Source organism: Megascapheus bottae, chromosome 5 (assembly GCF_031878675.1).
Source record: "Megascapheus bottae isolate mThoBot1 chromosome 5, mThoBot2.hap1, whole genome shotgun sequence".
Taxonomy (NCBI): Eukaryota; Metazoa; Chordata; class Mammalia; order Rodentia; family Geomyidae; genus Megascapheus; species Megascapheus bottae.
The window spans coordinates 8,057,335-8,073,170 of NC_143513.1; the positions used below are offsets into that span (position 1 = coordinate 8,057,335).

General features: G+C 42.9%; 1 protein-coding gene across 1 annotated transcript in view; it reads left to right on the forward strand.

The window, feature by feature from the left end:
• Elmo1 (engulfment and cell motility 1) overlaps positions 1 to 15,836 on the forward strand; it is a 425,322-nt gene that overhangs the window by 280,816 nt on the left and 128,670 nt on the right. The window contains exon 18 of the mRNA XM_090332628.1: positions 2,762 to 2,898. Within this exon, the coding sequence (XP_090188754.1) occupies positions 2,762 to 2,898 (137 nt within the window). The remainder of the gene's footprint in view (positions 1 to 2,761; positions 2,899 to 15,836) is intronic.

Here is a 15,836-nt window from a genome sequence, read left to right on the forward strand (position 1 = left end):
AAAGGAAAGCACCCTCCCGGTGTACTTGGTGTAATAAGTGGCTGTGATTCACCTAAGCCAGTGCAGGCCTGGCAGGTGCCTAGTGGTGACGGGATGGATGACAGTGGGGCTTCAGTCGTGTGGTCAGATGCTCTCAGCCCATGAGTTCTGCACTGGCTAGGACCCCATGGGCTGCAAGTCGCCATTGGGGTTGCTGTTGAAGTCAAAGTAAGGCCAACCTTGGCGAGCGAGTCGAGGAATTTAGTTTTCAAAACAGGAGTCGTGGGGAAATACCCTCAGCTCCTTCAGCAATGAAGGCTGGATGCCTGCTGCTGGCTCAGCTAAACTGGGGGCTTCAAATGGCCACCTAATGATGAGAGGCATCATTTCTGCAAGCTTGACCCTCCTTATAAATAAAAGGAAGCCTTGATGCCCAGCACCCACCCACCAGATGTGGCTTTCTTCCGTCTTCCTATGCCAGTGTGATGAGGCCTCCCTGGGACTCGGTAGCTGCCTCAGCTCCAGTAAATCCCATGAAAAAAACATCAAATAGGCCCAAAGCCATGCTTCTGTAGTCTTGTCAGTTTCATTGGCTCTAAGTAAGACTGACAGCTGACAGTCCCAATGGCCCCCAGTGCCATCCACCGTTGAAAGAGTTCCCACCTCCCTAAATAGTCTTGTGACTTGGGTCAAACTTTACCTTTGCCTCTGTCTCTGCCAGTTGCATCTCGTTGCAGATCTGTGCATGGCATGGATGAGAGTTCAGGGGAAAGTGACACTGCAGCCCATCTTTCTAGAAACACTGCACTTGGGAAAAGTCTCTGTCTCATCATCATAACCACCTTTGCCCAAGTCCGGGTTAACTCTCCTTTCCTATGAGGAATGTCATCAGATCATCTCTGAAGCCGATAGGCATGGCAGAGGAGATTTTGTGTTACTTATCTATGTACTTACTTATTGTGCTGGTCTTGGAACTTGAACTCAGGGCCTGGGCACTGTCCTGGAGCTTTTCTGCTCAAAGCTAGCTCTCAACCATTTGAGTCACACCTCTGCTTCCAGCTTTTTTGGTGGTTAATTGGAGATAAGAGCCTCAAAGCCTTTATTTGTCTGGACAGGATTTGTACCTGAGTCCTCAGATCTGAGGCTCCTGAGTAGCTAGAGCCACAGTACCTGGCTCCTTCTCCTTCCTTTCCTCCCTCGTTCCCTCCCTCCCTCCCTCCCTCCCTCTCTTCCTCTCTCCCTCCCTCCCTTCCTTCCTTCTCTCCTTGCTTGCTTGCTTGCTTGCTTGCTTGCTTGCTTTCTGTTAGTAAAATCAGGCTCAGAAAGACAAAGATAACATCCCTCATTGGCCTTGGTCTGGTCTTGTGCCCTGAGACTCTCTGCACACATACGTTTTGCAGCCAACCTGTATCTTGTGTGGGTGAACACAGCATTTCCCTAACTTTAGATCCGGCTGTGCCTTTCTGAAAGTGTGATTCACACATATACTTGTTACTGATGTTGATAATTCAGAAAGGTTGATGTGGTAGAGCTTGGTATAAGTTAATGATGGCCTTGCAAGACAAGGGCGCCTAATTCCTTTGGGTTTGACCAGGATTCCACCACCCCACTCCGAGGGAACAGTGGAGTGGACTTGCATCCACATGACAAGCAACTGACCTCTGCTCCAAGCTCCACCCCCACTGTTTGCTCCTCCTGGACTTCCAGGGACTGAAATTCCATCATCCTGGATCTTGAAGGCCAATCATCTTTACAGAGATCCCATTAAAATAGAAGTTCTTCCGGCGTTCATAACAATCCATGAGTATTTGTATAGTGAAGAGATTACCTAAATAATAGATGCAAAAAGATGATAAAAGTGCAGATAGGTAGGGTGCAGGGAGGGGCTGCCAGGGTGGTCCATTCGAGGAGAGAGTTGTCTGGAGTGCCTCCAATCCTGGGAAGCACAGGATGGGTGGTCTCTTAGGCAGCACAAGCTGGTTTTCTGGATTTGGGTGAGGCCATCAGAGCCGTTTGGGTTGCTTTGGCCTCCAGCCATCTGAGCCTGGGAATGTAAAGCAAATGGTTAATAATCTCAGTGTCCCCTGCTTACTGCTGCAAGAGAAGAAAGGGGTTCCTGGGGAAATAATCATGGATGCTATGTCCAGAGTTGGAATGAATCATGTCTTCAGGAAAGTCTGGCTTCTGCCAAGTTATTCTTGGAAAAAGCGGGGTGGGGGGAATAGGAGTGACAGAGGAGCTGTGTATAAGGATTCAGGTGAATAGCCTATAAGGTCAAGAGCGCAAGCATGGGGCTCACCCCAGCACTAGCACAGTGGTCCCCAAAGGCTGCCATGAGTTCAGAACCATGATATATGCCAAGATACATGCCAATAAAGGCTGACCCACAGCTGCTAAGTTATATGGAGGCATCCTTTGGACTCCATCTCAAAATACCTGTTCTTGCCATGAGGTGACTCCTGCCTGCATCCCAGCCACTCAGGAGGCTGAGATCTGAGGATCACAGTTCAGAGCCAGCCCAGGCAGGAAAGTCTGTGAGTCTCTTATCTTTAATTAACCATCAAAAAGCCTAAGGGAGAGCTGTGGCTCAAATGGTAGAGCATCTGCCTACTGCTCAAGCATCGAGTTTAAGTCCCCAGACCGGCACAAAACAATAAAAATATGCTTTCTCCATGGTCTCTTTAGCAAAGGTGACCATCTGTGTGCAGGACCTGCTCAGGACATGTCATCTCATGTCACCATTTTCAAGGGGCTTCTCTTCTTTCTCTTCCCATCCCTCCAGCCAGCGAGACCTGCAATGACTTCCACCCGATGTTCTTCACCCACGACAGAGCCTTCGAGGAATTTTTCTGCATCTGTATCCAGCTCCTGAACAAAACCTGGAAGGAGATGCGTGCCACTTCTGAAGACTTCAACAAGGTAATGGAGTTGGGGAAGAGGCAGGAGTCTGGTGCCTTCAGAATGGCATTCTCTGGGGCTCTGGCACCCCAGGGCAGTCAGCACATGGAAAAGGGGACTGGCAGGGTGAGAGCACCAGGAAGATGGCATCTGCATTGCTTCCAGCATGGTAGTAATTGCTAGGGGGATGTGTGCTAGAACAGACACTGCGCAGAGGTAGCGTGGAGAGGGTGAACGTTTTCCATCGTGGCATGTGGAGGAGCGTGCTGGCCGCGCAGGCACAGGGGAGGAACCCTGTCTCCATTTGTGCAGGAGACAGCACAGAACCCTCCCCCCCACACACACATGACTGCTCTGCCTCATCTATTGGCTTCTCTTCAGATTGTGGATGTGTTGAAACCTGCAGCTCTTTAATCAAAAAGAAGTTTTATTCAAATGCACGATCGCTTTCGGGGAATTGAGTAAGTTTATCCATAGCGCTTCTGGGTTTAAAGTAACCCCTTAGATCCTCGCGCTGAAATATCCTTTGGTTTTCTGCCTTATAATGTGACTGGAACATTTCTCACATTGTCTGGAGAGACAAGGGGTGAGCAACTGGAATGCAGGAGAAGCTCAGCCCATGCTTCTACAAAGGAACTGTTTACATTTTGAGTGAATAACAGTAATTTCATGGCTAACGTTAACCTTGGGGGTAACCATAAGGTAGCCTTTAATTTTGGTTTGTTTGTTTTCTTGCTTTTACTAATGGTACTGGGGCCTCCCACTATTTCAACTTGCTTACCTAGCTCTGGTGCACCACCAGGTGAACCAGGCCTCCAGCTTGGATTTTTTGCCGTTTACTTGAAATGTGAGTTTAATGAATTTTTCTGCTCTGTCTAGCTTTGAACCATGGTCCTCCATTTTTCAGCCTTCTCAGTAGCTAGAGTTACAGGCATTGGTATGAGCCACCATACTCTGCTTAGCTCTTAATACTTTCGTCTTTTCTCTCGCTCCCTCCTTTCCTTCCTTCCTTTCTTCTTATTTAATTTTTTTCCTATTCTTTGGAGAAAAGTATTTCAAGGGCTTTTTTGCCTAGGCTGACTTCAAACTGTGATGTTATCAGCCTCCTGAGTAGCTAGGATTACAGCAGTGGGCCATGGTACCTGGCTCTCTCAGTTCTTTTAATGTGCACCTGGTCAGGGGTGTGGATGTGCCTGGCTCCATCTCCTGGGCTCGCTCACTGGATACTAAGGGTCAAACCTGTGTGCAAAGTTCACAGAAGCGGACCTAGATGAGGCGCCACATGGAGAACACTGCCAGAGCAGCAGCCAGGGCTACTGTCAGGGAATCCGAGCAGCTGCACCAAGATAGGCATGATTCAGGGACAGTGGAGAAAACGAGCACATTACCGTTTGTGATACAACCACAGCCTTTTCTCGCTACTTCACTTGATGAGAGCCTTTGCAATTCAGGCACAAATCAGACCCAGGCGAGAGGCAGCTTTTGTACAATCAAGCCAAAAAAAAAAAAAGGAGAGTTAAATCAATCGTCTTTGAAAGTGACTAAGGCCACTTTGCCCTGGACCAGCCTGACTCCTTGTCCTGCTGTGTGACTGCAACCTGGTCCTGGGCTTTCTGTGCTGCCCTGGCAGAAGGTGGCTCTGACCATCATGACTGTGGGTGGCTTTGGTCAAAGTAGATACCAGAGAAAGGTGGGATGTGTGGGTTTTGTTTTATTTTGTTTCCCTAGGATTACTTTATGAACTAGAAAAGTGTTATCTGTTCTATATATTTTATCACATAGGCATTGATTTGCTGTTGCTGTTGTAATAACTCACTGAAAACAGCAGCAGCTTAAACCTCACAGATTTAATCCCTTGAATTCCTTTCATTCAGAAACCAGCACTGTGTCTCACTGGGCTCCAGCTGTGCTTTTCTCTTGATAGTTGGGTTTTGTTGTTGTTGTTGTTGTTGTTGTTTGTTTGTCATTATTGGGACTTGAACTCGGGACCTTGTGCTCTTCTCTTGCTTGCTCATAATTGGTTCTCTACCACTTGAGCCGCCCACACCCAGCCTGGCTTCTTTGCTGGTTAATTGGAGACAGGATATCTTGGTTCTTGGTCCTTTCTACCCTGATTGGTTTCAAACTGAGATTCTCTGATCTTGATCCAGTAGCTAGGAGTACAAACATGAGCCATGGTGCCCAGCTTCCGTGATGGAGTCTTAGCTGTGCACGTCAGCTTTGTTAAAACGGACAGATGAGCATTCTTTGTTTTTGGCTTTTGTTTTGTTTTTAAACCCAGCTAGAGTTCTGCTATACTATTTCAAATACATACATATATATATATATAATATATATATATGGTTTCTGCTAGCCTTTATTTTAGAAATTTTATAGAAAAAAATCTCCAATTCAACACTTAAAAGTAAATCTGTGTAAATTGCAGGTCTATATCCATTAAACAAACAGAAAAATGGTTTTGACAGGGGTTCAAGACAATGTATAACAAATTCTACTGAAACTGCATTATTTTCACTTAAATTATACAAATCATTTTGAGTATTATGCTAAAAAATGAAGGAAAACATAATATCCTTTTTTTAATGCTGATATGTTTATCTGCAAGCCTGGTGTCAAAGGCAAATACTCTTACTTTCTAGATGAAGTCAGTGTTGGTATCAATTAATACCCGTAACCCCCACTTTTTTTCCCCAAAAGTACAAATGTTCAAGTAGGTAATTTTTTTGGCATGAGTAAAAGAAAATGAAAGAATTTCAGTTCCACAAAGTTTAAATTTAGAGTTTTACTTTGGAATAAAAATATCAATAAGCCGGGCGTGGTGGCTCTCAGGAGGTTGTGATCTGAGGATCAAGGTTCAAAGCCAGCCCGGACAGTACAAAGCTGTGAGACTCTTATCTCCAATTAACCTCTAGAAAACCAATAGTGAGACTGTGGCTCAAGGGTATGGTGGTAGCCTTGAGCTGAAGAGCTCAGGGACAGCACCGAGGCCAGAGTTCAAGCCCCATCACCCTCCCCCCAAATATATCAATAAAAGAAAATATTCTCTTCTCTCCTACCCTAGACATCAAAGCAGAACTAAGAAAGTAGCTTCCATTGCTTCTTAAAGGGGGAAAGGCACAGTTCAGAAATATGGAGGAATCTCTTACTATGCAAATCGTGCAGGTTAAGATTTCACATTAAAGTCTAAAGATAACCCACAAATTTGTATGATCTTTTCCCCACTTGACTCATTCCTCTATCATTTATTAAATGTAACATCAAATACAGATATATTGACTCTTCTTTTCTTTCCTGGCCTTGTTTGGCCTCATCTGGCCTTTTATATAAAGAAGGCCTCTTTTTGAGAGCCACACACCATCTTTCCTGGGTTTCCTGCCTCATGTTTACCAGCCTGTTTTGCTTTATGCAGAATGAAAGAAGAAACAACTACTGAAATTGAAATCAGTTTACTTTTTCTTCTTGTTATTAACTTGGTAGCACAGGAGATTGTATTTAGAAACAAACATGATAGATGTAATATTTTGTTTTTCTGTTCCCTAAGACTGTCCAAATTCAAACTCTGAATTATCTTAGAAGGGCCCCATGGCAAACACCATTTCTTTTTCTTTTCTTTTTTTTTTTTTAACTTTCTCAGATACCATCTCTAGTATGTCTCCATATTTCACCAAGCATGAAAGGTGAGATTAATTACTAACACCGAGACCCCAGGAACCAGCTATCTATTCTCCTAGGCACATTGCTGAGGTAGCAGTACCCTTTGATTCAAAAGTTTACGGGCGAGGAGTTTGGCCTCATGGAAGAGTGCTTGCCCAGCATGCACAAAGACCTGGGCTCGATTCCTCAGTACCACATACATAGAAAAAGTCCAGAAGTGGTGCTGTGGCTCAAATGGTAGATCGCTAGCCTTGAGGAAAAAGCCCAAGGACAGTGCTCAGGCCCTGAGTTCAAGGCCCAGGACTGGCAAAAAAAAACTGTTTAACTTACTAGCTTATCCAGCACAGCATGTCAGACTCTAAGGAAGACTGACTAGCTCCTGTCTAGCTTGGTCTGTAGTCATTAGTGCCTGCACGTGAGTGTGAGCTATATCTGCATAGAATAGCTTGGAAGAGCACCTGCTTTCTGCATTATCAGGTCTGAGAAACAGAAAATTAGAAGGTATTTTATGTCGAGTTGGAGAGTCCTTCAAATATTGATGCCTCAGAACGTTGTTCTAGCTTTTCAGAATCAGTCTGCAGGTTAATCCATGGGTTCGAGCCACTGAGTTTGTAGTCCATGGTTTTGCCTTTTATTAGCAATATTTGACAGCATGCATTGTTCATTGCTATGGACAGTACAGCAGAACTAACCAGGAGCTGGTCCTCTCATAGAAGCCTTGGGAGAACCTCCCATAGGGATAGAGGAAGCAAGTGGACTGGATGATCAGATAGATAATCTTATTTAAAGAGAGAGAAAAGCTATGAACTCCTGCACCCCCATTATGTTCTGAAATGAATTAATAATCCATTTAGCAGTAGCAAAATAAGCTGTAAGCTGGAAATTTTGTGGATTCCACTGGTCTTCTAACAACTCTGTTGAACCTTAGCTGCTTCCCATAAGGGAGATCATGAGTAACAGATTAACATTCAGCGGATCCCACCATTCCTGTGTGCTTAGTGACTGGAGGAATGAATAGTTAGTTTTACAGAAAAAAAAAACGCAACCATTAACAAAAAAAGCTTGTCCAACTTTTCCAGTGATGGCTGGGCCTTTTTAAAGACCTTCAAAATACTCATTTACTCAATATTTGGACACAGTGGCATATATCTCCTATCCCAGCTACATCAGAGGTGGAGAACTGGGGTCCTTGGTTCTAATCTAGCCTGGGGACAGATAAAGCTCATGAGACCCCTTCTAAGAGGAAAAAAACTAGGTGTAATGGTATGTATGTGTCATCTCAGGTATAGCAGAAGCCTGAATAGGGAATCGTGGTCCAGGCTAGCCCCCTCAAAGATTGAAACCGTCCCTCAAAATTATCTCACTGATGAGAAAAGATTGGCAGTGTGGCTCAACCAGTAGCTTGCCTGTCTAGAAGTGCAAAGTCATGAGTTATAAGCTTGGTGATGAAGGGGAAAAAAAGAAAGAAATCTGTACAGCTCATTAGGTTCCACTTTAGACTGTCAAAATCAATGTTATACGCCCAGATGACATGACTTTTGTCAGGTTTTTCAATTCACCAAATGGGAAGAAAGCAATGATTTGAAAGAGGTGAGACCTCTTCCACGGGGTGAATGTACGACTTGATCAAGTAGCACAGATGATAGAGGTTAGAATCTCAGACTCATGGCTGAGAAACCTCTGTTGAAAATACCAGAGGCTGTGCAAGCCCAGAACCCGGGCCCAACAAAGCCACAGCTGCCCATGGCCAGCTTGCAAGTTAGTGGGAGGCCAGGAGGAGCCATTAGAAATCTTCTGAAAGCATCTCCACTTCCAACAACCACCAAAGCAGTCATATCTTGTGGACTTCAGTGTGATCTGGAAATGGGAAATGGCCGTGTTTACCACATTAGAGGCAGTGAATGATGACTGAAAAAGGGAAGCAGATTTCCTCTCAAACTGTTTTCAGCTCACAGACTTTCTGTGCGTGCGTTTTTAGAGGACAATGACGTATTCAGGAGTCCCCATCTTAGGCCAGCTCAACTTTCATACTGGTGCAGACAGTGCTCTGTCGGTTAGCACTGGGAATGAAAGGTGGTCTGTAACTCTCCTCATGAATAAACATGGACCTCATTTGCATGAGGCAGGTGACTGTAAAATATTTTGGAGCCAGTCATGAAAGGAAGCTTTGTGTATCCAGGCCCAGGGGAAAGCTGGGAGGACTTAGTGTTGTTTATCTTCATTAGAATTCTGTCTGGTGCTGCTGTTATTGATCTGAACCAGGCCTGGTGTGGCTAATAAAGTAGGTGTACATTTTAATTGAAACATGAATATTTAAGTAGAAATGTCCTTACTGAGGCCTGATATGGTACAGTGGGGTTATGCGTTTTTCACCTATCTGGACCATTAGCAATATTTATTGCATAGGCTGTTCTCCTCTGAGTCTTTGGGTCTTGGAGTCATGGATTGGACTTGTAGACATTTGGATGTCTTCTAGAAGCAAATGCATTATTGGATAGATTTGAGTTTTCCTTTGATGTTACCTATTGAATAGGTACAAATGGTTTCCTGTGTGCTTTTCAGCTATTCACATAAGGTACTATTAATCTTGTTCGTGAATACTTTCTATTAGACTGTAATCACGATATGCCTGCATTGTCCTCATCAGAAACAATTTTTATATTGTCTAGAGAACGTCAGGAAGACCCAAAATGACTTTTTTCCATAACCTATCATTTTAAGCAAGTATTTACTTAAATAGACTTTGTGTGTGGTGTGTGTGTGTGTGTGTGTGTGTGTGTGTGTGTGTGTGTGTGTATGCGTGCACACGTGCTTTGTAAAAAGACATGCAAGGCCGGGAGTTTGGCCTAATGGTAAGAGTGTTTGCTTAGCATGTACAAAGACCCAGGTTCAATTCCTTGGTACCACATACATAGAAAAAGCAACAAGTGGTGCTGTGGCTCAAGTGGTAGAGCTCTAACCTTGAGAAAGCCCAAGGACAATACTCAGGCCCTGAGTTCAAGCACCAGAACTGGCAAAAAAAAAAAAAAGTCATGTATTACTAGCAGGTACCTCAGCCTGTCCAAATCCACTGGGGGTAGACAGCTATGGTTTTCAGTCTCCTTTGAGGTCCTTCCTCCAGAAGAGCCTTTTGTGCTCCAGCACTGAAGCTTGAACCCAGGTTCCTGTACATGCTGGCAGGTGCTTCTCTACTTAAACCATATTCTCTCGGTCCTTTCATTTACATTTTGTTTCTAAGAGAATGTCCCTTGAACTTTGTCCAGGTTAGTCCCAAACATGTGATCTTCCTCCCAAGTAGCTGAGACTACAGGTTTGTGACACCGTGTTAATTTGGAAGAACTTTTTAGGAATTTTTTTTTTCTGTAGTCACCTTCCTCCTGAAACTAATTACTGGTAGATTGTATAACTTATGTTGTATATGTACAACTGTGCTGTAGAGTGAAAAGAGTGAGTCTTACTATTCCTCAAGTATCTATTCTTGTTCTCCAAGATGAGGTCTCTCATCTTTAGCTACATTAAGCAGCTGAAGACAAGCTAGCAAGAGGACCTGGTAAGCGTGTGGCTGCATGACCTTGAACTTGACTGTGCCTTTTAGCTGCCGAATGCCTTCTCATCTTGCACACGAGTGGCAATAAGAGCAATGGTAGTGTTTCTTTGTAGGTTTTGAGGCACGTCTCTCTAGCACATCCCAAACAGATGTACTAGGATGTGACTCAGGGCTGGCCACGGAGCCCTGTCCTCCCTTTCACCCAAATGGCCTTGGGTAAAAGACTTGACCCTGTGAACTTCAGCTTCATATTTCTGTGAGAAGGAGCTAGAATGCTGGCCAAGGCTGGGGTAGCTGTACCCCCTCACGTGTCAGATGATCAGGTCTTCCATTCTGGCAGAGAGACGGCTCCAGTCAAGTGTATTGTGGAGAGGACCAGTTGGCTAATAGGGAAAGGATTCCATTGGGTACACATTAAGTAAGGTGGCCGAGCTTTCCCCTTGGATTGAGTGACTAATGTCCTAAAATTCTCAGTTCCCTGGTTTCAGCTGCACTTGGTCTGTCCAGCAACTGTGAAGAACACAGACATGATGCTGAAATGGCCCGTGGCCCTGTGCCTACTCCATTCATGTTTATAAAAGAAGGTTCAGTTCTTTAAAATACCTCCAAACTGCCTTCCAGAGTGGCGGAACCAGCTTACATTTTTACCAGCAGTGCAGTTCCTCTTTCTCCACAACCCCGCCAGCATTTGTCGTTGTCTGAGTTCAGAATGTTGGCCATTCTAATTGGGGTAAGGTGGTATTTTAAAGTTGTTTTTATTTGCATTTCCTTTATGATCATGGATAATGAGCAGTTTCTCATATGATTTTTTTTCCATTTTAACCTCTTCTTTTGATAAGTCTCTCCCCTTTAGTGATTGGTTTGTTGGGTTTGTGGGGAATTAGTAAAAAGGTGCATGGCATCCTTAATATGTGGATATTAGATCCAAACAGTACAAGAGTGATGACTCAATATTTGGGTACCCAAAGTTATAGACATGGTCTTGGAGATATAAACATAACTACATAGACATAAAAATCTATGATGGCCTATATACTATATAGATATAGTGTTTTATTACATATTTTAATATGTATCTATGAGATATAAACCATCAGCTTAATTTTAATTATGTTCTAAAATCTATGTGCCATGATTGCATATAGATTCTCTTCTTGAATATTTGTTTGTTAAACATGACATTTGAAATATGATGTAAAAAATCAATGTTAATAAATTCTTTAATAAAAAAAAATCCCCCCCCCCCAAAAAAAATTCAGGAGGCTGGGTCCTTCTGAGAGAATTAGGTAATGTTGACCCTGATTGTGTACTTTCTACTTTTTTAAAAAGGTTAAAGTGTTTAAAATTGATTTATAGATTAGCCATGGCTTTTACTTGACTGGAGTCATTAGCATGTGTTACTTTCTGGCTACTCTCTATAATTGGAGAATTAATTGTTTTTTTTTTAAATACTGCATTTATTGTCAATGAGTGTTGCAAAGAATTTTAGCCTGATAATACTCCATGTGTTTGGGGCGGGGGGGGGGTGTTTCATTGTGCTCAAGGTCTGTTCTGGCACAGAATTCTGACTTATGATGTCTTCCTGGAGCTCTGTGTGGAAACTGCATGCTCCTTTACCCGTGCTAAACCTGGACTTGCCATTGATGAGAAAGAACTGATGATCACTCTCCTAGTGGAAGCAATTCAGTACCTCCATCCCTTGATTCAATTATAGACCGTCCTGGAGTGTAAGAATAATCATGCTATCCAGGCTGACTGCTTTATGGAACTCTATACAGCCACACTTCTTCCCTCTTATTAAGTATACTTTGGAGCTCTGTGTGAGTTGCTAACAAGTTCCTATGACCTGATTTCCAGATTCCATTGTGGTTTGTGTGAGAGCTTTTGATAATGGCCCTAACGCCATTTTATTGGTATATGTCCAATTAACAGGATATTACCTACATTTTAAGTAAGGTATAATGAGATTTTAGGCATTTAAATTAAAGGGCAGAGAGGAAGCAGGGTTGCTTAGCTAAGAAGGGTACCATTAAGAGATCTCTCATTGATTTAAAAGAAAATATTTATCCTGTAATTGCAGAGTAAGTTGAGTTCAATGGGAGTTTGAGAATGGACCTCTAGATAGGTTGGCATCCAAGGATGAACAGAAATAAAGTCTTGTGAGCATCATCACAGTGTTGCTTATCATGATACCAGGCCCTTGGTAAAAGGATATAAAGAATGAAGATGGAAGAGTTAAGAGTCAATATTCCAAAGCTAGAGCTGAGCTGAGTTATGGAATCCCAAGTGATATTTCTAGATTTCATCTGTAATAGGGATAATCTCCCAAGCTACCAGGTTAAAATATGTTTAACTATTTAAATATGCATAGCCAAATACTAATCTGCCTTGTTTACTACATGCCTATATAGGTTTTCTCAATTATGGTGCTTTTATATCTCACCAACAGTGAATTATGGATGAAGCCTATTTACCTTCACTTTGTGAACTTATACACCAGACTTCATTCCAACCCCAGAGCTAAGCCATCAAGTCCCAACAGGTCAGAAACAACAATAAAGACTCAAAAGGCAGCCACAAGGTGCCAGTGTCAGGCTCAACTTGACAATAATGTCTTTCCTGCTCAGTTCTGGGGCTTGAACTCAGAGCCTGGGCACTTTCCTTGAGCTTTCTCACAGTGAGCACTCTACCACTTGAGTCATAGCACCTTTTCCCAGCTTTTTCTCTGTATGTGGTACTGAGGAATCAAACAACAGGGCTGCATGCATGCTAGGCAAATATTCCACCACTAGGCCATGCTCCCAGCCCCAAGGAATTCTCCGTTTCCTTTAGGGTTTTGCACAATCACCATTGTGAGATTGGTTATTCTCTCCTGTCCATTCACTTGGTACTTCTGAGTTCACACACCAGAATTTAACTTTTTTAAATATCTTCTAGCTCGATAGTGGGTTGTTTATTTATAAATCTATCCAGATGAAGTCCATTGATCATTGGAAGCAGGATTCTGAGGTCTCAGACTCCTCTAGGTGCTTTTTAGGTAGTTTCTGCTTAAGCACTTTGGGTTGAATGTTGAGTGATTCAGTGGACAAAACTGTCTTATTTGCCATTTAAATCAGTCTACAAGGCAAATGATTCAGATTAACTTGCACCATTTTTCCCCCAGTTCTGGGGCTTGAACTCAGGACCTGGGCATTGTCCTTGAACACTTTTGCCCAAGGCAAGTGCTCTGCCACTTGAGTCACAGTGCCACTTCGGCTTTTTTGAGTATGTGGTACTTAGGAATGGAACCTAGGGCTTCATGCATGCTAGGTGAGCACTCTACCACTAGCACGCTACCCTGTTTTAATGTGAGAGAGTCAATGCGATTCCAGTCTCAGGGACCAGAGACACTAAGTATTTTTGTACTTCTATGGAATAAAGTTCTGCACTCCCGCCTTCAGATTCATGCCTCCAGATTTCTTCAGATGTTTGTACTTTGGGGATGAGGTAAAATGAATTTACCATTTATTTCTTAAATAAGTGACAGTAGTAATCATTTTCCTACTCATGTCACTTTGGAAAGCCTCAAAGAGGTTGAAACATTGCATAAGAAACTGAATCTCACTTTTTCAAGAAGCCACTTAGAACCCTTAGTTTGCTTGTCTTTTTTTTTTCCCCAGTCCTGCGGCTTGAATTCAGCACCTGAGCACTGTCCTTGGGCGTTTTTGTTGTTGTTGTTGTTGTTTTGTTTTGTTTTTGTTTTTGTTTTTGTTTTCACAGCCACAGCACCACTTCCAGCTTTTTTCTATGTATTTGTTATCTTGGTCTTCCTGCATTCTAGGCAGGCATTTTACCACTAGGATAAACTCCTGGCCCCGGTTTATTTGTTTGTAAATTCTCTCTGTTTCATTTTTCAGCTTCATTCCTTTATCATATCACTCTTAAGTCTGCTTAACTCAAACACCCTGGGACTTCAGGGAGTATTCTATTTCCTGCTTGGCTTATTTCCAGGCCAGTGAGGAAAATAGTGTCATTGATGACACTCACCCTTTCCCAGGAGAACTTCCAGGACAGAGGACAAACAGCTCTGGCTGTTCACCTTGTTTTGGAGACTTTTCTACCCAAGCCAGCCCAGGAAACTGCCTGTACAGTGGGTTGTCAAGTTCCACACTGTGCTATTCAAATATTAGGATTCTTAGTTTACCTGTACCTCCCCAAATTCTCTTAAGTCTGGAAAAAATTATATTGTCCCAAGAGTGTCAGACAAGTAGAAAGCGGCAGTCAAGTACGGTGTCTCACTCTTGTCAGTTTAGCTGTGTGGTGGGAGGAGGCTGAGAATAGGAGGATAATGGTTCTAAGACTAGCACCAGGCCAAGAAATGGAGGAAAAAATGAAAGAAAAAAATTGGCAAGATTCTATCTCATTGGAAAGAGGCTGGGCATGGTGGTATATGCCTGTCAGCCTAGCTGTAGAGGAACATCCTTCAATGGACAAATGGATCAATGAAATTCTCTCTCTCTCTCTCTCTCTCTCTCTCTCTCTCTCTCTCTCTCTCTCTCTCTCTCTCTCACACACACACACACACACACACACACACACACACACACACACGAAGGAATTTTACTCATCCATTAAGAAGAATGATATTATATCAGTTTTGGAGAAATGGGTGAACCTGGAAAAATTATGTTAAGTAAAATAAGTTAGGCTCAGAAGGACAAGGGATGCATGTTTTTCTCACATGGAATTTACACCTAATTTGTAAGTACATTGTAGCACATATGGAGACTTACATATCTATGCATAGACAGCTCAATGAATGTTCTGTATATGCAGCCAGAATTCCATTGGAATAACCCCATTGAACTTAGAATCAAATGTAATAAACATCAGGAAGAGTGAACTTGAGTTGTCAGGAAGGTGAGGTCAAAAGGGAGAAGGGTAGATGAGTAGAGAGAGCCAAGAGCAAGAATGCAGTTATGATATTCAACACACACACACACACACACACACACACACACACACACACACACACACACGTGTCATAATGGAACTAGGAAAATTGAGGAGGTGGGTGAAGTTGGGAAAGAGAAGAGAGAATGAGGGAAGGAGTGAAAATGCTCAAGAGCATTGATAGTCATAAACTGACATGTTGAGTTAAAATTGCTTTGTGAAACTATTTAAAATAATTAAAAAAATAAATAAATAGTATAGAGTAAATCATAATCCAGCTATAAAAGGAAAAAGAAAATTTAGGTTCTGGCTGGCATGTATCCAGACAAAAATGTGCAAAATCTTCAGTGCACAAAAGGCTTAGAAGTACAGAAATTTCTTAGCAAGCTTAAGTGCTGAGTTCAAACCCCAGTTACACCAAAAACAAATCCAAAGAGCAGTAGGATAGTGCCTGCTCCGGTATTTGTGTGTTCACATAGCTGCAGCTCCTCTGACCCTGCTCTGGTCCTTAATATTTTCCCCCATTTCTCTCTCACATATCCATTTGCGTGCTTTGGCTAGATTCAAAGTGGATGGCATATGGCTTTTTGCCGCTTGAGCTGCCATGGAAGTAAATGTCGTTGGCATAGAATGCTAGATTTCCATTTCATGAATCACAGAGCATGGAATTCTGTCCGAAAGCTCCCTGGATGCTGGGTTCTTAAAGCAGAAGTAGACAGGGTAAGCATCATGCTTTTCACAGAGATGCTCTTTCCCATTAGACTTTCTAACCATGGCCAAGTGGACAAGCTGATGCCCTCTGCTGGGCCAGGCAAGTCTTGCTTGG